The sequence below is a fragment of the Protopterus annectens genome, chromosome 7.part0 (genome assembly GCF_019279795.1).
Source record: "Protopterus annectens isolate FY-2018-M chromosome 7.part0, PAN1.0, whole genome shotgun sequence".
Lineage (NCBI taxonomy): Eukaryota > Metazoa > Chordata > Ceratodontiformes > Protopteridae > Protopterus > Protopterus annectens.
In genome coordinates this window covers 231,889,063-231,913,636 of record NC_056739.1, presented here as the reverse complement: position 1 = coordinate 231,913,636, position 24,574 = coordinate 231,889,063, and the positions used below count along the sequence as shown (strand labels likewise).

The 24,574-nt window shown below is 40.5% G+C and overlaps 1 protein-coding gene across 2 annotated transcripts in view; it reads right to left on the bottom strand.

Annotated features, from left to right (window-relative positions):
• LOC122806371 (NACHT, LRR and PYD domains-containing protein 14-like) overlaps positions 1–24,574 on the bottom strand; it is a 549,548-nt gene that overhangs the window by 320,719 nt on the left and 204,255 nt on the right. For both annotated transcript variants that reach the window (XM_044076722.1, XM_044076721.1), the window contains exons 6-7: positions 16,208–16,294; positions 1,008–1,064 (exon numbers count right to left, since the gene is read on the bottom strand). In XM_044076722.1, the coding sequence (XP_043932657.1) occupies positions 1,008–1,064; positions 16,208–16,294 (144 nt within the window). The remainder of the gene's footprint in view (positions 1–1,007; positions 1,065–16,207; positions 16,295–24,574) is intronic.

Genomic DNA, 24,574 nt, shown 5'->3' with positions numbered 1-24,574 from the left:
CTGTTACTATGTTGGGTTTTATTGCTATTATGTGATAATCATTATTGGAGACATACTTCTCAACAACTTGGAGCAAGAACTCTGGACACAGCTTAAAATAATGGGGGGGGGGTCAAAGGCACAAAGATAGGGACAGTTTATAAATATTGTTCTTAAAAACATAGAAAATTGATAAATAACAGGTTTTGCATTAACAATCATTTCATGAAGAGTATTAAGTCTGTAAGCCAAATGTCTGTCATTATTTAGTAACTTCAATCCTCAATGATTTGCCAAGAAACAAAAATTGTATTAGGAACAAACCAAAAATGTAAGGTAAAAATCTTGGACAGTTGAGAAATGTGATGGGACGATCCCCATGATTATTACTACAAGTTGAAGATATTATTGTGGCCCACCTTTCCAATACTTATTCACTGCTTGTATCTTACAGTATTTAAACTATTTTCCCAGTGTTCCTACAGTATTACCTCCAGTCGGTACCCACTTGTGGGTATTTCACAGTGAGACACAAGGTATGCAGCTGTATTTCTATTACTATGCTACCCAATTTTCCTTGTTCTCCATATAATTGTCAACTACCACTGATGCCGTTTACTGTGTTTGTTTTAAGATGACCCTTTCTCAGCCATTTGTAGATCAAATATTAATCAATTTAGGGATTCTCTTTTGAAGTGTGAATTTGGTCCTCTGTGTAAATCTGTTGCCCAGTGTGGTACATAATTGTTCTCATTTAGAATGTGCTTTGTAATTAGTTTAGTGTAAAGACATTCCCTACTTTCCTGAAACTGAGCTTTATTCAGTTCTCAAAGGGGTTAAACTAGTTAATATAATGAAAAATAAAATTAATATATATTTTTTTGCTAGTCATATATATCCAAATCACACGTTTTCAGGTTTAAAACGAGCCCAGGATTAATTTCAAGCTTTGTACAGGTTTAATAATAATTTCTTTTAGTATACCAGATGCAGAGATTACTTTTGTATTTAGAAAATCATCTACTTACAGTTGCAGCTTCCATGTGTTAGGAAAATGTCCCCATTCAGGTATTTCATTACCAAGTCTGAAGAAAAAAAGTGAAGATAAGACACATCAGTTTAATAATTAAACTGCAGCACTGTTGTTATCAAGCAAGAGACTAAACAAGACTGTTCATCACAACCAAAATCAGTTCTTAATGTTTACAGAGTAAGCCATTGTTAGGGTCAATCTAGAGCACAGTAGTTTAAGAACACTACCAGGAAAGAAAAATACCTACAGGTAACTAATCCTGATACATAATGCTGGCTGCAGTGGAAATCCCTATATTCGGTATTTTTAATCTTGTATTGTCTTGAGGCTCAACTTTCCAATTGCTGAACTTTGAAGCTGGGTTTCTGATAGAGTAATAACCCCTTTAATTGTGATTCTGGAGACAGAAGTTTATGGCCAGAACTGTGGAAGAAGGTCAGGGTGGTGGCAGATGACATAATTGCCAATTCAGTCACCTTACAGGGAAGAAATTGGATGAATTTTGTCATACCAGACTCTTGATAGCTTAGTTTGTAGCTGGCAATCAAGCTTGGGCAGTGAAGGATGTACTCTTGTTGAATACATGTAAAGGAGATAAGGTCCTCTGCCCAAGGTATGGTGGGGGAGTGAACAAAAAAGCTCCATTCTGCATTTATGAAATCAGTGGCTTGACCTTTGATACTGCATAAGGGAAAACATACTGTATGCATACGCATGACCATACTGTATTAATTGTATGAGCAAAAAATGAAATGCATTGAGTCATGCAGGTTTAAAACAAACTAAAAAATGATGTCCTTGCAATTGTTCCACACTAGATTACTTTTAAGAAAATGGTATTAAATACACAAACATACCTGTATTTTTGTTTCAGTGGCTAACATGGCAACAATTTCAAAGTGGAATATTCTCTACTTGTGGCCAAAATACTATACCATGTCACCAGAAGCACTGTCTTGTTATATCTACACATTTGTAAGCACATTGTTTCAAAAACAGGATTATACTAAATAATGCCTAATATTTTATATCACAATTGGTACTTGGCAAAACATGCTCAGTTTGTGCAAATGTAGACATACATCAATACTAGGCATCTCCTTTATTAAGCAGTTTTCATAATTTTAATACTTTAAGGGTGGTATTCTGTCATTATTCTGACATTTTTCTTTAATTTCTACTCTACCTAGCTGCATTTGATAGAAAAGTAGTTTAAATGTACCTCGTATGATGGATTTCTGTATCTGCAATACATAACCATTCTCTGGAATTAAAAATATACGTATTTGGGGAAAAAGTTAAACTGACCTGGTTCATCACTTTGCAAATATGTACCCAGGTGCTCTGGTATAAGGATACTTTAAATACTGGAAATGGTATGGAAATTAGTCCAGTGTGAAGTTAGGCTGAGAAAAGCCTTGCAAAATAACAGCTTCTGTGGAATGAGACATTATTAGGAAGCAGGTTAAGGTAAGAGCTGGTGAAAGCTGGAAAAACTAATGAGAATAAGTAAGGGTGGGGGCATAGGACAAAGTACTGAGCAGGGAAGCAAGCTATGGAGAAGAGCAAAAAGGTATTAAATGAGAAGATGGCCAAAAACTGGTGCCAAGCACAGAGGCAGAAGTAAAAACATACTACGTCTGTCAATGTGAATCACTGTTGAAACTTTGTGATGCGCAAAACTGGGCAAATTCCAGATTATCCCACCATCCTGCTTTACATTTTTCCAAATAATTACAGGCGCCTGGAAATAAAACAGGGTACTGGAAGTTAATGAAATTCCATGAGCTGAAGCAAAAAAAGAGAAGAGAGCAGTAATAATATGTAGAAGCTAGAAAGAGGGCTGCAGAAGTAGTGTCATACTTCTATAATGGGCAGCCTTAGGAATGGCTGTAACTTCTGTATCTCTATCTCTGTCTCTAGTGTAATGCATCTCTAATGTAAAAAAAAAAAAGTTACTCCTTGAACTTGTTGTTAAACTTTTCTCTGTAAATGCATGATCTTCTGTAGACTTTATATCACTCTGTTATTTTTTATGTATCTATTTTGATTTTTTTTTCTGTTGTGTGAATATTGTTAATTTCCTTTAATCTACTGTATTGCAACAATACTGTAATCATTATTGTAAAGTTTTTGTAGTTTTCTGGAGCTTTTCTCCTCGGGTCTCCACTGAAAATGGGACAAAGGGCTCAGCTGGACTAACACAGTTAACAAATGGCAAATAAATAATAAATAAACTTTTTGTACAAGTGTCCTGCTGTTGACCACTCTAACAAGCCTTCTCAATTGCTTTCTCCGCCCAAGTTATTGCCTTCTGATAAAGACAGCAGAAGCAGGGAAAGGCTAGGGAAGAAGGTTTACACCTTGGCTGCCTTGGCTTTTAACTATCAGACCCATATATTCAGGTACGCGTTGGCTCTCCTGTGTTATTTCTGATCATCCAGACCGAGGGTAAAACTTCTGCTCTTTCTCTGTTAGAGACTTCCTCACAGGAGAGTCGTTATTCCATCAAGTGTAGTTACGATATTCAGGTATGTGTTGGCTCTCCTGCGTTATTTCTGATCATCCAGACCGAGGGTAAAACTTCTGCTCTTTCTGTGTTAGAGACTTCCTCACAGGAGAGTCATTATTCCATCAAGTGTAGTTACGATGCAGCAGATACTTCTTCTAGGGCTGCTGCTTTTGGGTCAGTGATGAGGAGATATTCTTGGCTTTGGCTTTATCCATTGCCTGATATCAAGGTGAAGTTGATGGATGCCCCTCTTGATAATAAACACTTGTTTGGGGAAGCTGCTGCTGATTTAAGTCCTTTCCAAGTGAGGGGAAGGCTTTACAGGAACTCCGACATGTTTGATTCTCCTTTTCCTAAATATCAGAGAAACTACCCCCAATACACCAGCCTTTGTTCACAAGCAGCCCCCAATACACCAGCCTTTGTTCACAAGCAGCCCCCAATACACCAGCCTTTGTTCACAAGCAGTCTCACCTTCCTAAGGGCAAAAGGGGTGGCAATCAGGCTCCTTTCACTAAGGCTACTCAGACTTCAGGGACCCAGAGGTCTTCCTTTCCAGATAAACCAGGTGCTGTGTGACTACTCATTTCTTTCCAGGCACATTCCTCTCTTTCTTTACCTCACTCTCTCTTCCTGTTTGGCTACAGTTTATACAGGATTACTGGGTTCTGTCCATTATTCGCCAGGGGTATTTCATTGTGTTGAAATCCCTTCCCCCTTTTATGGGTTTTCCTCAGCCTCCTTGGAAACAGCTCTCCTTTTTCTCCAGAGGTGCATCTGGACCTTTTGACTTGGGGTACTATTCAAGAGGTGCCTGTGTTCCAAAATGGGGAGGGGGTTTTACTCCAGGATATTTCTAGTACCAGAAAAGAGGGTCCTTGGAGACCGGTTCTAGACCTTTCTGATTTAAACACTTTTCTGAAGGTGCCCACTTTTCAAATGTTCTCCCTTCAGACTGTTTCCTTTTTTCTGTCCTCAGGCTTATATGGTGTCTCTGGATCTCAAGGATGCTTATCTCCATTTTCTGATCCAGCCCCCTTTCAGGAAGTTTTTGCATTTCTTTGTTGCTTCCTGTAATTTTCAGTTCTCTCATTTGGCCTTTGGCCTTTCTACTGCCCCAAGGCTATACACAAAATGCCTCGCTGCTGGGACTGCTTTTTGCAGGCTTCAGGGCATCCAAGTGTTTCCCTACTTTGATGACCTGCTGTTTCAAGCATCATCTCCATAGATCCTGCTGAAAAATCTCTATTTTACTATCTCTTCTCTTCAGAGCCTGGAGCTTACAATACACTTCAAAGTGTCTTCTCTGACTCCTTCTCAGGACCACGTTTTCCTGGCTGTAGATTTCAGACGGTGCCTATGCTTCCATTCCTGCCTCTTCCCAAGGCCTTAACTCTCATTTCCTTCCTTCAAACTCTTCTTTCTCTGACCTCCATTTCAGCCAGGGATTTTCTGAAAAAGTACAGTTTTGTACCTACCATAAATGTAGATGTCCGAATTGGATAGCATCTGCAGTCATAACAACTGGGTTGTCCTGTCGTCAGGCAGCCCTTCAGTCGGCCGGATTCCAAAGTCCGGGTCCGGCTTCGGCTGATGTCGCACTTCACCCGACGTCATCTCTGTTGGACTTCGGGTATAAAGCATCAGCCGACGCCATTTTCTTCAGTGTTTCTTGCCCCAGATGCCAGAAGCCCTATAGAAGGCTAAAAATTTTGGATAGATGCCAATGTTTCCAAAAGATAGAGGTAAACACAAAAATAAGCATGTATGTACATAAATACAAACAAATACACCATGAAAGAAATCCCCCACTAGCTAGCTATTAGAAGGGTAAACACCCTAGGAGTACCACAGAGGGAAGGAGGGAGGGTAATCCTGACTGCAGATGCTATCCAATTCGGACATCTACATTTATGGTAGGTACAAAACTGTACTATGTCCTTCATGGATGCATCTGCAGTCATAACAACTGGGTAGAATACCATAGCCAACTAGGGAGGAGGATAAAAGTAAATTATGGTGTGTTTAGGATCCCTTGCAGAACAGCAGTGGCAAACCCTGCTCGGGATCTGGAATATAGAGGTAAATTATAATGCTTGGCAAATGTATGCACGGAGGTCCAAGTAGCCGCCTCAATAATGTCTTTGGTAGCCACTCCTCGTAAGAAGGCTGTGGTAGTGGCTGTTGCCCTTGTAGAATGAGGTCTTATGTTCTGTGGAATTGGCTTTCCATGGAAGGAGTAACAGAATCGTATGCAATTTCCTATCCATTTGGAGATTGTCTGTTTGGAAATAGCTTTTCCTTCCCTTCCTGTTGCATAGGCTACGAAAAGTTGGTCAGTCTTTCTGCTATTTTTGTTCTGTCCAAGTAGTAGCGTAGCTGTCTATGTACATCCAAGGTATGCAGTATTCTTTCCCCTCTGTTTTGTGGGTTGGGAAAGAAGGTAGGCAGGTGGATTGCCTGGTTTAAAGATACTCTGGATACCACCTTAGGCATAAATGTAGGATTAGTCCTCATGGACACTCTATCTTGGTGGAAGATTAGAAAGGGTTGCACTGCCATTAAGGCCTGTAGTTCTGAAACCCTCCTTGCTGAAGTAATTGCCAGTAGGAAAGCAGTTTTCCATGACAGGTGTTGTAGGTCTGCTGTTGCTGCTGGTTCAAAAGGTGATAGTGTCAATTTTTCTAGCACAAAGTTCAAGTCCCAAGCTGGCAATGGTGGTTTCCTTGGAGGTTTTACATTCTTGATTCCTCTGAGGAACTGCCTGAGCAAAGGGTGTGAAAAACAGGTGGATCAAAGCTGTATTCTGCTGAAATAGCTGATGCATGAATCTTGATGGAGGAGTAGGACAGGCCTGAATGAAGTAGTTCGCCAGATACTCCAGAATGTTAGGCATATCTATGTTTGATACATCTTTTCCTCTTTCAGAACTCCAAATGACAAACCTTTTCCATTTCCCAGCATAATTCCTTCTAGTTGAAGGCCTGCGTGCTTCAAGAATAATGTCTTTAACTCTTTGTGAAAGTTCTGTATTAGCAGCTGCTATGTGATGTTCCATGCAGTCAGTTGCAGCGTTTTTAGGTTTGGATGCATGGTGCTGAAGTTGTTCTGAGTTAGCATCAAAGGCATCAGGAATTGGCCACATATTGTTCCGAGACATGCTCCTCAGTAGTGGGTACCAATGCTGTCTTGGCCAGTTGGAGCTATCAGGATTATCCTTGGACGTTCCTCCTTGATTTTTAGTAGTACTTTGTGTATCAAGGGAAGAGGTGGGAATGCATATGCTGTTAGGCCTTTCCAGCTGAAGGAGAGCGAGTCCACTTTCCATGCTAGTGGGTGGAATGTCCTTGTGCAGAATTTTTGAGCTGGTGATTGAGAGGTGATGCGAATAGATCTATCTGAGGCATTCCCCATTTCTTGAGATGGTCTTGAAGATATCCGGGTGCAGCTGCCATTCGTGGGCATCCGATGTGGTCCTGCTTAACATATCTGCTAGAGAGTTTTCTTTTCCTGGCACAAATATTGCCTGTAACTGGATGTTGTAGCTGAGTGCCAGGGTCCACAGCTCCAAAGTCATTCTGCATACGGGGTAAGAATGAGTGCCTCCCTGTTTGTTGATGTACCACATGACTGTGGTGTTGTCTGTCCTTATCATCAAGTGGTCCTCCTTGAGAAATGGTCTGAACTTTTGGATTGCCAGTTTTAATGCCAGCATTTCTTTTAGGTTGATGTGCAGGTGAAGTTGGTCCTGTGTCCACAATCCTTGTACGCATTTGTCCAGCATATGCGCCCCCCATCCTAGGTCTGAAGCATCTGTTGTGATGGTCTGGCTTGCTTGACCCTTGCGAAAGGGCAGTCCTGGGTTTGACTGGCATGCCTGAGCCCACCATAGGAACTCCTGTTTTAAGCATGGTATTAGTGGGATTTCCGTTTCTAGGCTGTGTCTGTGTTGGGACCATAAATTCTTTAGGTACCACTGTAGTTTTCTCATATGTAGTCTGGCAAATGGAACCAAGATTATGCATGATGCCATGAAACCCAAGGCCTGCAGTCCCTTTCTTGGTGTTAACTTGTTCAGTTTTGTTAGTGCCAAGAAATAAAGAGGGAGTTCTTTTTGTTTTTCTGTAGTTAGGAATGCCATTTGTCTTACTGTGTCCAATTTTGCTCCCAGGAAAGTCCTTGTCTGGGATGGTATCAGTCTTGACTTTTGTAAATTGACTGTGTATCCCAGTGCTTGAAGCAAGTAAATGACCCTTTGTAAATCTGTTGTCAGCTTGCTTTTGTTGTCTCCTTGTATCAGGCAGTCGTCCAGGTATGGATAAATTTGAATTCCCTGTAGTCTGCAATGGGCGATTACTGATGCCAGGCATTTTGTGAATACTCTGGGCGCAGTAGATAAGCCAAAGGGCAATGCTGAGAATTGATAGTGCTCTGATCCTGCAAGAAATCGGAGGTATCTTCTGCAGATTGGTCGAATGGGGACGTGCAGGTATGCCTCCTTGAGATCTAGAGTTACCAGCCAACACTCCTTGCCCAGCATGGGAAGAAGTTGCTGTAGGGTCAGCATTTTGAATTTTGGGACAATGATGTAAGTATTCAGGGTGGACAGGTCTAGAATTGGTCTCCAACTTTTTTCCTTTCTTGGAACTAGGAATAGTCTGGAGTAGAACCCCTTTCCTTGCTCTGCTGTTGGCACTTTCTCCACAGCTCTCATGTTTGCTAACTCCATTATCTGTTGTAGAGCCTCTGTCTTTTGATTTGGAGGTAGATTTGGCATTCCTCTTTTGTCTGGTAAAGTGTGGAAGTGGAACCGGTAACCTTGATCTATGGTTCGTAAAATCCACTTGTCCTTTGTTATGTGGTGCCAGTTTTTTGAAAATAAAGTTAGCTTTCCGCCTAGAGGAGCTGCTATTTGTTCCCTGGTAGGCGGGTTTAGGATTAAGTCACTGTGGCTGTGTTGATGTAGTGGCAGGTGTGGAGTCTGTGCCTCTGTTGTTACCTTGCCACTGTCGTCCTCTGTAGGCACCTCCTCTGGATTGATTTCTGCCTCTGGAACGTCTATTCCTGCCCCTTTGAGGTCTTGTGGAGTCAGGAAAGGACCAATTTTTGGCAGGCCAGTTCCTGCTAAACCTTGGGGTTGAACCTGCAAGAAATCTTTAACTGTCTGGACTGATTTTGCCTTTTCTTCCATTTTCTTCATAACCTGCTGGGCAGGTGTACCAAACAAACTTGTTTTATCCATAGGAGCATCTAGCAATTTAGATTTAACATGATCCGGTAAAGCTTGCTCCTTTAGCCATGCATGCCTTCTAATTACAGTGCCAGTCATGGCTGATCTAAATGAAGCCTCCAGTGCATCATAGCCACATTTTAAAGAATGGTTACTAACTTGCTGTATGTTATTTACCATTTCTAATACATATTTCTTATCAAGAGATTCATCAGTGGTTAGCTTTTTAGTTAACTGATCAAGCATAAACTCTTGGTATTGTATCATGTGAAACTGACAGTTTAAAGCTCTAGCTGAGAGAGAGGCTGAAGTGTAAACCTTTTACCCCATCTGTCTAATGACCTTGCTTCCCTTTCAGAAGGAACAGGGTTTTAGCTATGGTCGCTGCTACTGCCTTGGGACCCTGGGAAATAGTTTCGGGTCTGCAAGAGGGGCCTTGTAAAGGTGGTGATGAGTATCTGGCACCCTGTAAAATCTGTCTGGTTTGGCAGGGGCTGGGGGTAAAGAATCTGGAGCGGAGCAGACATCATTGAAAGCATCATCCACCACAGAGAGAACAGGAGGTATAGCTAAGGGCCTGTGCTGTGGAAGGTGCAAAAGGTCCTAAGTCTTTTCCTGGAGTCTGAAAAATCCTGTTGCTGCCATTGGAACTGTTCTCGCATGGCATGCAAGGTTTCCCCAAAGGAGAATTCTTCTGGTGGGGAAGCAGCTGGAATGGATTCTTCAGCATCAGAATCTTCAAAATTGGAGAAAGGAGCCTCTGGCTGGTCAGTTATGTCTGATTCATCAGCAGAATCATCAGAGGACACTGGCTCATGGGGCTCTGCCCTAGGTCTCTTCTCTGGGGCTGAGAGGCCCTGTCTGGGTGAGGTTGAGATCCTCTAATTAATGAAATTAAATCTTCTGCCAAAGTAAGCATTTGGGAACTGGAAGAGGGCCTGGTTGAGGGGGGTTTAACAGGCACTGTTTTAGTAGTCTTGGCTGCTTTAGCCCTGGCGAAGGCCTTAATGGACATGGCTGCTGGAGGCCTAGCAGCACCACGTGCTGGGGTAGAGACATCCAAGGGAATAGTGTCTGATAAGTCAGTGGTAAGCACCGTAGTGGGTAAAATTTCTGAGGCCGATTCAAGAGTGCTAGCATGGACCTCAGTTGTAGAGATAGATTCAGCTGTATTTTGATCAGTTTTCTCGGTTTCGGCCGAAACCGAGACACTCGCGGTTTGCTTAACCATGGTTTCGGCCGAAACCGCGGACCGCGAGTGTCGGTCTTTTTCTTTGCGTTTTTTGGCAGAATGCGTAGTCGGAGGATCCGGCGGCATAATGTACGCAAAATCAGAACCGAAAACTGTTCTGCAAACTCCGACCGGCGTCTAAGCGTTCGTCGGTTGAAAGAAGCACAGGACGAACAGGCTGCTACGTCGTGGGCTGGGCCTAAGCAAGGCAGGCAGTAAGAGTGGAAATCTTTATGAGGTATTTGTTTCCCACAGGTTAAACAATTATTAACTTTTTCTGACATCGGCTGAGGCAAGAAAGAGTCCCCAACGGGGTACTTAGCTTTAGAAGTCTTGAGTAGTATTCGGTAGAAGTAATCTCTGGATCCGACCGACCGGCACTTGCGAACAGCTTCTGCTTCGGGCGCCACGCGGCAAGAAAGACTGAAGAAAATGGCGTCGGCTGATGCTTTATACCCGAAGTCCAACAGAGATGACGTCGGGTGAAGTGCGACATCAGCCGAAGCCGGACCCGGACTTTGGAATCCGGCCGACTGAAGGGCTGCCTGACGACAGGACAACCCAGTTGTTATGACTGCAGATGCATCCATGAAGGACATCTCTGGGTTTCATGTCATCCACCACCCCTATGCTCCTTTTGGCCAAACTCCACACAAGGAAGTTTCAGTGGTTCCTGAAGTCAGTTTGGCTTCAATATGCACATCCCCTAGAATTTGTAGTTCCTCTTCTACGTTATCTCAAGAAGGAACTCCACTGGTGGATCCAGCAGTTGTCTCTGAATCCAGGGCTTCCTTTCATCCCCCTCTTACCTCTCAGGAGCTGTTCACAGACTCTTCAGATATGGGATAGGGAGCAGCTTTTGGCTTCCTAAAGGAACACGGGATCTGGATTCCTCTTCAACAGGAGCAACACATCAGCATTAAAGAGATGAGAGCCTGTCTGCTGGCTGTTCAGGCTTTTCATCCTCTTTTCCCTGGGACTTCTCAAGGTGTTTACAAACACCACCACAGTGATGTGGTATGTAAACAAATGGGGGGGGGGCACTGCACAAGATCTTATTTTCTTTGCCAGTTGGCACTCCTGGTATGGGTTCTTGCAATCCAGTTTCAGGTGACTCTGCAGGCAGTTTACATTCCCTCAGGTCAAAACATTGTGGCAGACACTCTGAGCAGGTCCTTAACTCAATCCCATGAATGGATGCTTCACAGGGATGTGTTTCTATACATTTTCCACCAGTGGGTACTCCTCAAGTAGATCTTTTTGCCTCTCCTCTGAATAGACAAGGTCCTCTATTTTGTGCCAGAGTCCCAAATCCTCTTGTATGCAAGGTGGATGCCCTCTCTTTTTCTTGGAAGGTGAAATGTTTATTTATGCTTTCCCTCCCCTTCCCTTCATTCTAAAAGTCCTGCTCAAAATTCAACAGGACAACCCCAAAATCTTATAAATGACCTACTTTTGGCTGAGACTGCATTGGTTCCCTGTTCTGCATTTTGCCAAGGGCAATCACAATTTACCTCACAGGGTAGAGCTACTCGCACAAGACAAGGGATCTGTCATCCATCCCCACCTGTCCACTCTTCAACTGACACTGTGGGTGATAGGATTTTGATTCCATCTAGACACCTTTTTTTCTGAGGACATGCTTAGGGTCCTGCAGGAGGCCAGGAAATCCAATCCTAGGAAATCCTACTTGTCCAGGTGGAAGAGGTTTTCTGTTTGGTGCCTCTCTCATAACCTGGATCCACTTTTTGTGGATGCTCCTTTGGTTCTTTCTTAATATGTGTGAATAGCTCAATGTTGGGTTGGCTTATTCTTCTGTTAAGGCCTACTTATCAGCTTTTGCTGCTTGTCTGCCTGTATCTCCTACTTTAGCATGTAGATCTGAAGCTAAACAATTGCATAAAAAGGTGTCCTTTATATTAGGCCACCCAGTAAGCCTGTTCTTTCCCTCAGATCCTAATTTTGTTTTAGAAAAATTAACTCAGGCTCCTTCTGAGCCTGTCACTTCAGCTTCCTTGTAACATTGCTCTCGGAAAACTGTGCTTTTGTTGGCCCTTACTTCTGCCAGAAGGGTGTCTGAGCTTTAAGCCCTTATGACTTGTCCTCCTTTTTTGGTATTTCATAAGGACATGGTGTCCTTGCGTACTAATCCTCCATTTATGCCCAAGGTGGTGAATGAGTTGTCCCTTAATCAGTCTATTCATTTGCCCATGTTTTCCCCTGTCTCCACAATCTGGTAGCAAGAAGGTGCTGCACACATTGGATGTGCATAGACAAATCAGATAATATTTGAATAAGACTAAGACCATTAGGAAATCTGCTCAGTTGTTTTTCATCCTAGGTCCTTAGGATTAGCTGTATCCAAACAAACTAGTTCTTCTTGGATCTCTAAAGCTACTTCTCTATGTTATTTATTTCATAGTAAGACCCTTCCTTTTCCTGTTAAGGCTCATGCTACTAGAGCTGTGGTTTATTCTGTTACTTTTTTCAAAGGTTTGGATACTGGACTTCTATGAAGACATTTGCCAAGCACTACAAGTTGGATGGAATCTCCAGAGATAGGTTTTGTAGAACCATCTTTCATGGCTTCCTAGAGGGCTCCGCTTGTCTTTCCTCCTTCCAAGTTTTTTCCTGAGCTTTGTCACTTTCCCTAATGCATGGCTTCCTAGAGGGCTCTGCTGGTCTTTCCTCCCTCCAAGTTTTTTCCTGAGCTTTGGCACTTTCCCTAATGCAATGAATACTGTAACAGTGAAATGGAAGGACATAGCACAACTGTGTAAAATCTTACCATAATGGTAGATATCCTTCTCTTCACTGTTGCAGTATTCACTCCCTCCCTCCTCCCCTCTGGCTCATTGGTCTTCTGGATGTACTGATTACCTCTCTCTTCCTTGGACTGGCATTACTACTGGGGGGTCTCAGTTCTGAGGATGTAATGTCCAAATGTCACCTTTATGCCCTACGCTACCCAAGCAGCATACATGTTCCATATGGTTTACCTTAAAGCAACGTAAGGCTTTGATAAACTGGCTGGACATCTGGAAGCCCTTGGTAGGGGACACCTAATGTAATGAATACTGCAACAGTGAAGAGAAGGACATATACTGTTATGGTAAGATTTTATACAACTGCTCTTTGTGCCACACTAAACCATTTAGTGAAATGGAAATAAAGAAGACCAACAGAGGTCAAACTCTCTGACCTCACTAGAACACCCTTAATTGAAAGATTCAGTAGTAAAACTGCAACTAATTGTTTGTTTTCAACGTCACTCATTTCAAATTGATGTAAAGTGCAGTAGTTTAATTCAGCACTACAGTTAAAGCACTGGGTGAAGTTTTACATTCGATGCTAATTTCCAGCAGCTATGTGATCATTCACAGAGTCTGGAGGATCAAAATGCAGTATGGTGTTAGTGCACCTGCTAAGCAAAGTCTAACTACAAAACGGTCAAATTATCCAAACGCTGCTATTGTTTGGTTCTGATATTATGTAGAAATGGGGTTTGACTTGCAGTGATTATACTGTATTTCTAGTCAAAGTCTTTAATTAGTGAGTAAGAGAATCTGTCAAAGCACTAGTGATGATAAAAACAAAACTTTCACTGAAAGTTATAAAAAACATTTTAATTAACATTATTCATGATTTACCGCAAACAAGCACACAATAAAACAATTCTCTAATCTCCCCAGTGCTCAGATACTATGCCATCTGGCCAACTGCAACTGCACATTCTATTTCAAAGAGATTTCCTATATGTCTGGGGTCTCAAACTTAAGGCCCTCAGGCCAGAATAATTCTTGGTGAGGGAAGTTACTACAATACATTCCAAGCTGCACTGGCTACCCTCATACAGCTATGAAAGGTCTTTTTGAGTTTGAGACCCTTGCTATAAGGACATTAAAAGAGCTGCTTATTAAAACTGATTAACTCTGCGACTAAATTCACTTTACTAAACCCTGCCTCCGTAAAAATGTCAACAGATCAAATTTGGCAAACCTGTGACACAAATCTACAGTCTTTCAATTCAGTCTTTCAATTCTTCAAAATTTCTCTCCTCATCTAAGTATCCCACTATCAAAGGTCCCCACACCCCAAATTACAAAGGCTACAGGCTTGTATCAACTAATTCTTACTACAATATTTGAAAAAACATATATAAGCAACTATTCTCCCATACGAATTACATGACTTACACAATGCAATAAGGATACTAACTGCACACTGTAGAATTAATAATAACATTTGTTGTAATATTAATGATGGTTTATTCACTGGTACAGACCATAAATCAATCAATCTTGTCATCTCTAGTAGTATGATGTCTGACATCACAGAAAAAAAAAAAAAAAACTACAAACCTTCCCCCAATAATAGTTAAAATATACACAATAATGTAATCCCAAATGTTAATGTTCTAAAATACTTTGGCATATTACTGTTACTATCACTATCCTTCTTAGAGCATACACACTGCATAAATAGACCGGCACTAACCCATCTAAAATTCTGCAGCAGAACAACCCACTTCTTATCACCTAAAGCATGATCATCCCTAGACAAAATGTCCTTGCACCTTAATTGGCAAATGCTCTAAACCTCCTAATCCACCATTCTGGTATCAACACCCAAAAGCTTCAGTTTGCAGAAAATAAAATTTGCCACTTTGCACTCTTAGCCACCCACAGTACGCATCACTGTAACCCTACTCAAAGGTCTTCATTGGATCCTAATGACAAAGTAGAGCAGTATTAAATCTTATTACCTTTTTATTAAAATCCTGGTTCCAGGTCACTGTACTTCACTCAAAAGAAAACTACAAATTACAGAGCCATCCTTTACACTCGGAAATTCCCCAAAAGATGGACTGCACCTCACAGACACTGATTAGGGACCTCCACAGGAGAAAGAACTTTCACCAAAATCACCCTAGATACCAGGAATCAGTGACCCTTAGAGATAATGTCTTTGGTCGCTATACAGGAATTGAAATCCAGACTAAAAGTGCATCACAAGAATGAATGTGTACCTCTTTCAGAGATGCTGGTTAAGGAACAGGGAGCTATCCTACTACTGCAAATCAGTAGCACCAAATACATGTATATTGTAAACACGGCTTTTAGTTGTACGTTAGGTGAAAATATATTGCAAATACCAAGGTTGTTTAGAAATCTTGCATAAGTTTGCTGTATTAAATATTTTCTTTTACACTTGTAAATCTGTCATCTGTGTAAGGCTGTCAATCAAATGTTTACTACTGCTCGTCAAAATATAAAGTCAAATCTACACCACTTAAATATATGCTCTAACTGCCACTATATTTTCTGCTCCTATGGAGCCTGATCATGGCCGAAAAGGGTTGACTGACCAGTCCACCTACAAATATTGTTGGACTACATTTAGGTACATTGCTTGATGCACTTTTAACATAGACAGTCTGCCAGACAAAAGATTGCATTACCTGTGGTAAAGCAACACAGAATGGAAAAAGGCAAAACATCATATACTATCAAAAGCAATATCAAATACAGTTAAAGCACTGTTTTCAGTATAATTTTTCTGTAAGAAATATGTAAATGCAACTGCAGAAATTCAGTTTTATAGGCATGGAATCATGACAGCTGTTTACTGTGTGACAAGTGTAAACCAAAGTAAGCATGTATGCTAACTTTCCTAAAGTTTATTGTAGCCCTTAAATTTTCTGTTCATTTTTAGGGCTAATGTGGGTGATTGTGTAGTTATATTTTAAACAGTTCAGATATTTTAATATGGTCATATGTTTTGGTAAGGATTGTGTCAAGTTGGTAACAGGGTTTTATTGAAAAGCACACGTTTGATCCGTTTCTTGCATTAGAAGGTAGCTTGACTGTGAAATGTTTATTCTTCTATTATTTCTTTTAAGGCAAATAATGTCTTGTATTTTTGTAGATTAAGGTACTTCAGTGTTTGTTGAGGTGTTTAGGTACTAATTCAGCAAACTAATAGTGATGCAGTTTCTATCTCTTTTTTTTTTTTTTTTTTGTTGGTTAATCCAGCCTATGCAGGATTTGTATATCTTCTGAGTCGGCTAACTACTTTCACTGAAATGGTCAACTATTTAAGCATATTTTCTAGGGATGCTGTTAACTGCTCTCATCAGTTCTCTTTCTGCACATTTATGACCTTGTGCAACTTGTAGTGTATTACCTGCATACTAACTGTGATAAAAATTGGTTTACTTACTTTAAATTCTTCAGCTTACAGTTTGCACTCTTCAGGGCCTCAGAGATAAACTTAATTCCTTCAGATTTAATAGAGTTTTTTTCCAGTCTGTTAAAGAGAAAAATGAGAAACATGATTACTTTGCATTATCTGAAATTTACACACTATTGTCAGGACTTTTTCATGCAGATTCCTGCTAAGCATTGCAAAACAGAAGGAGAAAAAGAATATAACTGAAAACACGACCTATCAAAATACTTTGCAGACCACGCCAGGGCTAAAATACTTCCGTTAAACACACAATACAGTTTCTAGTCATAATTTAAATCAACGCTTAATGCCCCATTTAGTACAGTGGCATGATTCTGTTCTTCACAATCCCGATTCAACTTTGATTGATAGAAAATACGTGGAAAATGTTAGTCAGTGAAATGTAAAAGAAGTCATTGCCATCGCAAACAAATGTTACATTTCTGATCAAAAAATACAAAATATTGCTTTTACATGGATACTTTGCCCTTTATGATCTCTGAACTTAAATTAAGGTTATACAACCACAAAGAAAGGAAAAAAAAACTCTTTAATTACATTAGTCAACCTGGTGAAATTTCGACTGTAACATAACATAACTCAACCACTGTCAGCACTGATAAGAATTACAACAAAAGGTCTGCATGCAATCAGTGCAGACACGGACTAATGACATCCATTCACATATATTTTATATTATTTACATGATTTGCTACAAAAAAGTTTCAGTCTAAGTTAGTGGACATAATCAAAATAGCAATTCTTTAATTTGGTGTTTTGGTTGACTATAGCCTGCTGACCCACAGTACTTGTAAGAACTTCCATTGTTTTCTTGTAGGTGAATTACTGCCCACGAGTAAGTAAATTCTGAATATTCTGTACTGGTACACAGAAGATGACATTCTGTTGGGAGTTAATGCTGAAACAAGTTCTAGTACTAGAGTTTAGGAAACCGGCAGTTACTTTTAATACACGAGTATCTAACAGTGACATGCAACTATTGTAATTGCTCTGGCAAATGATGTCTGTGGGGGGGGTCTTTATTCTTAAAATTTGACACAGACCCTTCTGTTGTCACAGCAAGAAGATTCAGACGACAGAAGTACGGGGAGTATCTGTAACTCATGAGGATGATCCTGTACAGTCAGTCAAGGATGGTGATTCAGCTTCAAGGGAGATTTGGAATGTGTTCACTGCTCCTGGAATAATGCACAAAAGTGCATGGTATCTGGTTTCACAGAATAACTAAAGCCATGAAAGAGGCCTCTGTCACTGAGTTGTATCAGTGAGGGGGTGGTGATGATAAAGCCCCACAGCTGGAGTGTATGTTTTATGAAAGAATTAGTGCAGCAATCTTGATCAAGTGTTTCTTGATTAAGATACTTTCCTGGATTTGGAATAAAGTTTTGAAGATTGTGGAGAAAATTTTTTGATTAGGAAAGTTTGAGAGTCTTCAGTTGTATGCTTTATACTAGCCAGAATTTGTATATGTATGGTTGAAGTTCACTTTCTTGACCGTTAATTTTGCAGATGACATGAATTACAGTATCATTTTAACAAACATTTGTTTTACTGACTGTTTTACTCATAGCTCACTTTTTTGACATAGGTAAGGGGGAGTGTATGTACCAGTGTTTGTAGGATAGGATTAGAGTATGCACTATGTAAGAGGATAGATTTTAGGTGTGTTTTATATCAGTTATTTGTGAGTTAAGGTTAGATTTGGGGCTAGATAAGGAATTAGATTAGCTATTGTGCATATGTATTTTTTTATGTGAAATACCATTGATCATACCTTTTTTTGGAAAGGGGGCACTTTTCAGTATCACATGGCAATGACAGTGTAAATCAAAAAACACCTTCCCACTCATACATGCGCCTTGTGTATACACAAATCATACATCCTTCCTCGGAAAAGCAGCATTTTCTGCCTAGAGTTCATTCACTGCTGCTCTATTCTTCTTTAGCCCTTTATGTATACATAATGTATATGTATATGTGGGTGTATATCAGAGTTTATGCAAGTACATCAGATTTGGAAATATTTTTGCAGTACTGTGCCATTTATACCACTTGAACATAAATGTCAATATTAAAATCAACTTTTTAGTCAGAAAAAAATAACTATATCTATGCATTCATTTCACAAGCTTGAAGTTTCAAAACTTCGAACTGTAAATGGTCAAGATCATAAGTTTGGAGTTTTGAAACTTCAGACTTTTTGAATGGAGATAGTCATGCAGCATGGAATGGGACACGCCATGCAGCATGGAATGGGACACGCCGTGCAGCATGGAATGGGACACGCCGTGCAGCATGGAATGGGACACGCCGTGCAGCATGGAATGGGACACGCCGTGCAGCATGGAATGGGACACGCCGTGCAGCATGGAATGGGACACGCCGTGCAGCATGGAATGGGACACGCCATGCAGCATGGAATGGGACACGCCGTGCAGCATGGAATGGGACACGCCGTGCAGCATGGAATGGGACACGCCATGCAGCATGGAATGAGACACGCCGTGCAGCATGGAATGAGACACGCCGTGCAGCATGGAATGGGACACGCCGTGCAGCATGGAATGGGACACGCCGTGCAGCATGGAATGGGACACGCCGTGCAGCATGGAACGGGACATTTACCATTTTCCTCACTGTAGTGCAATCTCAGAGTAGGTTTATTTATTTAGCAAGTGGTATGGGAGCACAAGGGGGCTTGCCCCCTGCAAAAATATAAAAAACATTTTTTATTACAATTTCAAAGTTTCAAAACTTTGATCTTATGGTTTCAACCATTTGCAATTTTGAGCTTATAAAGTAGATCCATATTACATATTACAAATTTAATTTTATTGCTAGGGTCATACACCTGCCTTCCAAATGTCAAGTTGTTACAATTAACTATTTGTGTCCTGCTTGTCCAGCCATTTAGTAAATTTGTGTTTGTGCCCCCAATATCCACCAAAGTAGCATGTAAATGCATGGAGGAAATGCGTGCTGTCTGGGGACGTCACCTACTTCCAAGGATGAGTTAGCCACTCTTGTACAACTTCCCTTCCATTACAAATCTACAGGTACCTAGTTTCCTCTGTAATTCATTAATGGGAGATGATCCCCAGTGTGCACTACTTTACCTCCACCCAGCGGAAAACAGAATGCTCCCCCAGTGCCCAAGCCTGTACTCAAATCCATGTCGACTAGGTCAGAGAAAAGATCTCATCCTTCTATTCCACAGAGCCAGACAAGTCACAGATATAAATCATTTCACATCAATAAAGTCAGAGGATAAAAGAAATGTACATAAACATTTCAGTTTATTGTTGAAAATAGGCTCTATCACCTGCATCTGTGCTTTTACTATATATATATATATATATATATATATATATATATATATATATATATATATATATGTATATAAACACACTAACCTTCTCCACCCATGCCAATCTCCCTCCCTCCTCATCTCTCCCACCTCCAAATATCCCCTCCCCTCTCTCTCCACATTTCTCACTAAAACCCATACCCACTACTACCATAAAAAACTCCTTCTAAAACTGAAGTCTGGTTCAAATGCTCCCGATAATATTCCTTCACAATTCCTCAGCATAACTGCTGAAGCCACTGCCTACCCCATTAGTATTTTAATCAATCGCTCTATCCAAGAAAGCACAGTTCCCAATATTTGGAAAAAGGCCTTTATCATACCTTTACATAACGGAGGTAACAATAACAATGTCTCCAACTTTCGTCCCATCACTATCCTGTTTCCCATCTCCAAACTCCTTGAAAAGTGCATCCAACTACAACTCCTACCATACCTCATTGATAACAACCTACTAACTCCCACACAACATGGCTTCAGACCAGGCCACAGTACTATGACAGCCCTCCTCTCCTCCTGGAAACAGTAAACAAAGCCCGAGACTCTGGTCATATTGTTTCTACCCTTCTACTGGATCTTTCTAAGGCCTTTGACACCATCTCCCATAACCTTCTTCTAGCTATACTCTCTAAGCTTAACCTATCTCTTTCCTCTCTGAACTGGTTCTCCAGTTACTTATCCAACAGACATCAAGCAGTAAAATGGAAAAAGGCCACCTCCTCATTCCTTAATACCCCAACTGGTGTTCCACAAGGTTCAATATTAGGCCCCCTCCTCCAACATCTTTATTAATGACTTCCACAACTCCATTCCATTCTCTAACATCATTCAATATGCAGAAGACTCAACTATTATTTGCTCTGCCACTTCAGCCACTTTACTTCTAACACTAACTCAAGATGCTTTTTCAACCACTGAACAATGGATGAAAAATAATCACTTAGCACTCAATGCTTTTAAAACCAAATTAATGTTATTCACTCCCTCAAAAGCCACCCCTCTCAACACAAACACTTTCTGTATTTCTAGTCAAAAACAACACAACTCTGGAACTGGTATCAGAGACCAAGCTACTTGGTGTCCAAATTGACAATCAGCTCAAATTTAATTCCCACATACAACTAAATATCAAAAAAACCCATCAAAAATTAGGTATTCTCTACCGTCAGTACCATTATCTTACACCTTCCACTAAACTCACCCTCTCTACATCCTTTCTCATCCCCTCCCTTCTCTATGGATCTCCACTCCTAACTAATCTACAATCATCTCTGAAAAATCAACTCTCATGTTGTTACAACAAAATTGCCAAGTTCACCACTAGCCAGAGGTCTTCTACTCACAATTGTTCCTCTCTCCACAAACTAAATTGGCTAGAACTACCCAACCACCTTATCTATACCCAACTTACTCTGGCCCACAAGCTTATTTTCAACCCCTCAATCTGTCCCTCCCTCTCCTCTGCCTTTAAAATGCATCTACCCAACAGAGTACTAAGGTCTAACAACCAAAATCTTCTTGAAATACACAAACCAGCTCATCCACCAGGCAAATACATTCTATCCTTTAGTCTAGCATGACTCTGGAACTTCCTACCATCACCCATTCATGCTACCCCTACTAACTCTACCTTCAAAAAAACTCTTCATTCATACCTAGCCTCCCAATGGGAATGCTCTAGCTGCCACCCTACATAACTTGCACTGCTAACCTTCTTTCTCTCAAAACTATATAGTTTACACTTTAAACTTCCATTTCTGCTCCTTTTTGTCAATAAATAAATACAGCAACTTTGTTGATCTATCCCCATCAACCTGTTTGCTAATGTAGCCCATCACCAGTATAAAAAGCAGTGGGCACAAAAATGAACCCTGATGCGCACCCAATCCCACAGGGAACCCTTTAGTTAGACTGAAAACTGTTCATACTTCAGTAATTGGGTCCCCTGTACATAGTTTGCACTAATTTTAGCTTCTTTTTTTGGACTTCAAACCACCACAGGACTGCCCAAATCATCTCCTTGGGACCTTGTCATATGATTTCTTCAAATGTAAGAACAGTCACTTGGACTCTTCTCATCTCTAGATTCCTCTCAACTATCTGTCTCACTGCAAACATTGGGAAAGTTGTGTTACATCCTGATCTGAATCCTAACTGCTCATCTCTTGTTTTACTTCTACCTGCTCTGTGTACTCGTTTATCAGTCATATGAAAGTTGTTGTAGTGCGTCCATGAACATCAACATACTAACCATACATGGTTTTGGCAGGAATCAATCCATGTGTAAACAACTACTCTAGATTTACAATGATGACACTTTTTATCACAGAAATTGTCTCTGTTAAATGAAATATTTTATCTGTAATTAGTATAACCAAAACTTTGTCATTTTTGCTTTAGAAACTGTATGTTTAAATGCAATGTTTCTACTAGTACTTGTGTAAATACTGTAACAAAAGCTTTGATTGTAATTTTTGTTATTATTGTTTTGTTTTTGGAGCTTTTCTCCCCAGGACTCCATTGAAAATGGGTTCTTCTAGGCCCAATGGACTATCCTGGTAAACCAACTGCAAATAAATAAATAAATAAAAACTAGGAACACACAGTAACTTAGAGTGAGCAGAATATTTGCTTATGTAAGTACATCAAATTTGCATAAATGTCTGAGGTTCTGCTTCCAAGAAGTAAATTTATATTCCCACTTTAGGGTCAGAGTTCCTACACTGGGTGGGGTACATCAGGTGAGAAACATTTGTACAATTTCAAAATATGTTGACGTACACCTGAACAATAAAATAAAAAATACATACATTGTAATATATTAAAGTAGAACAAAAGTATATTTTTACAGCTTTAAATTATAATGGATATTATTTTAATTACAAATTTCATATATTGTTTCCCTATGCCACTGCATTTCAAAAGGTTATTTTTCTGGAAATCAGCAGTAAAGATTTAACTACAGAGTGCAGCTGTACTTCTAATTTGCCTGGTATTCATGCAATTTGGCTTATGTAGAAAAGATATAGAAGGCATCCTACATGTTAGGTATATACTCTAAATCATTATAAAGTTCATGATATGTCTCGAACCATACTAAGGAGATAAGATAAAATTACAGAGGCATGTTATAGCTTGACATCTGTAGTACGAGCACTGATTTAATGACAGAGAGGGAACTTCAGACAATCATTAGAGAGTTGGTGGTCAAAGTACACATCAGAGAGATTGTAGAAGATGCAGGTTTCTGCTAGAAGCCCACAGTGCTTGTAGCCCATAGAAACTCAAACATTAGTTTCACCTCAGTGTATCAAATGAAGATACAAGAGTTGTCTCTAGTACAGGGGGATGAAGCCAAACGACCCAATTGTTAATGGTGAGAGAAAAATGAAGAGACAAGCTTGCTCATGTACCTCAGAAGGAATCTACTTCAGAAGACTGACTCAACAGAAAGCCTAACTAAACAATAATTTCTGTTGTATCCCCCATACCCCCTACATATTATATATACAATCTCTGAGATTACAGCACAGGGGGAGGATAAATTCCCTGATCCCCATTGTACCGCACTCTCCATACAAAAGCTTCAGCATTTCTTAAAGTCGATCATATGTTCTCAATCATATAAAGTTCAACTGTCTGTTGAGTCAGTCTTCTGAAAGTGATCTCTCAGGAGGGGAGGAGAAGTGGAGATGTTTGTGTGACTGAGTGGCTAACTCAGGGTATAGACTGGTTGTGCGAAATAGCTGCAAAAGGTAGAAAGGGAGATTCCATGACAACAATCCATGTCACTAATACATGCAGTGGCATATAGATTCATAGGTAGGTACTAGGCTATTGGACCAAGGGCCTAAGTAAGCCTAACCACCAAGGTTCCCTGTATATAACCCAGTATGTCTCTGGGGGGCAGGGCCATCAATTAACCAGTACCATCCCAATAGATGGCCATAGTATGATGGCCATATCACTTCTACACTCCACTGCCTCATATTGGAGCATCAAAGCCTGCAATAGCTACAGGTCTCCTCCTGCCTGGAAATAGGGGAGCTACCTAGTGAAGGGACAATAGGGACTGTTAAAGTAGCACATGCCTGATTGTCGGGCTAGAGTTACAGGGCACATGAAAAGGACAGATGTCAGTGGTGACTATTCTTATGGGAAGGAAAGATTTTGCGATGTGAACAATGTCTATTGCACACACCCAGAAATTCACACATATCTACATATATATATATGTGTGTGTGTGTGTGTGTGTGTGTGTGTGTGTGTGTGTGTGTGTGTGTGTGTGTGTGTGTGTGTGTGTAGATAGTTTTTTAATTCATATTAATGTAGTTTGATTCCCTCCATTAATTCCTTTGTTTTTCTACTGTTGATAATAGTCCCACTAAGATTTAATTCTGCCCATTTTCTGCTGGACAGAGGCACAGGGAACTAAGGGGGTGGCGAAAGCCAAGACATTCTGGCTAGGCTTATAAATGCCCTTGGGCAGATAGCCTAGTACTTACCTATGAACCTATTAGGGAAGTTTCAGGCCAGTCAGGTCAGAGCTAAGGGTCTAATTGTTTTGTTCATTCAACCCACTTAGTTGTAGTTGTGTTCTTAAACCAAGTGAATCAGTTGTCGCCGGCCTCTTATGATAATTTGACAACACAAGATCATCCATCTCTCCATGTACTGGCTATTGACAATAAGCAAACAAGTATAACTTTGCAGAGTTTCTGCCCTTAGACTAGTCATGAGGCTAAACGATTTTTGATAAAATTGCATCCTACTGAGTGTAGTGATACTACTTTCACTGATTTTTAGTATCATATTAATGAAGCGTTTTGCTATAATTAGTTTACTAGAGACAGAAGAAGGTTTTCAGGCTAGTTGTTTTGTATTGAAATTTAAATAGTCAGTAACAAGTCCACCCAAACATTACTCTATAACTGAACTCCAAGCAGTTTTTTTTACCCCAGCCCCCAGAG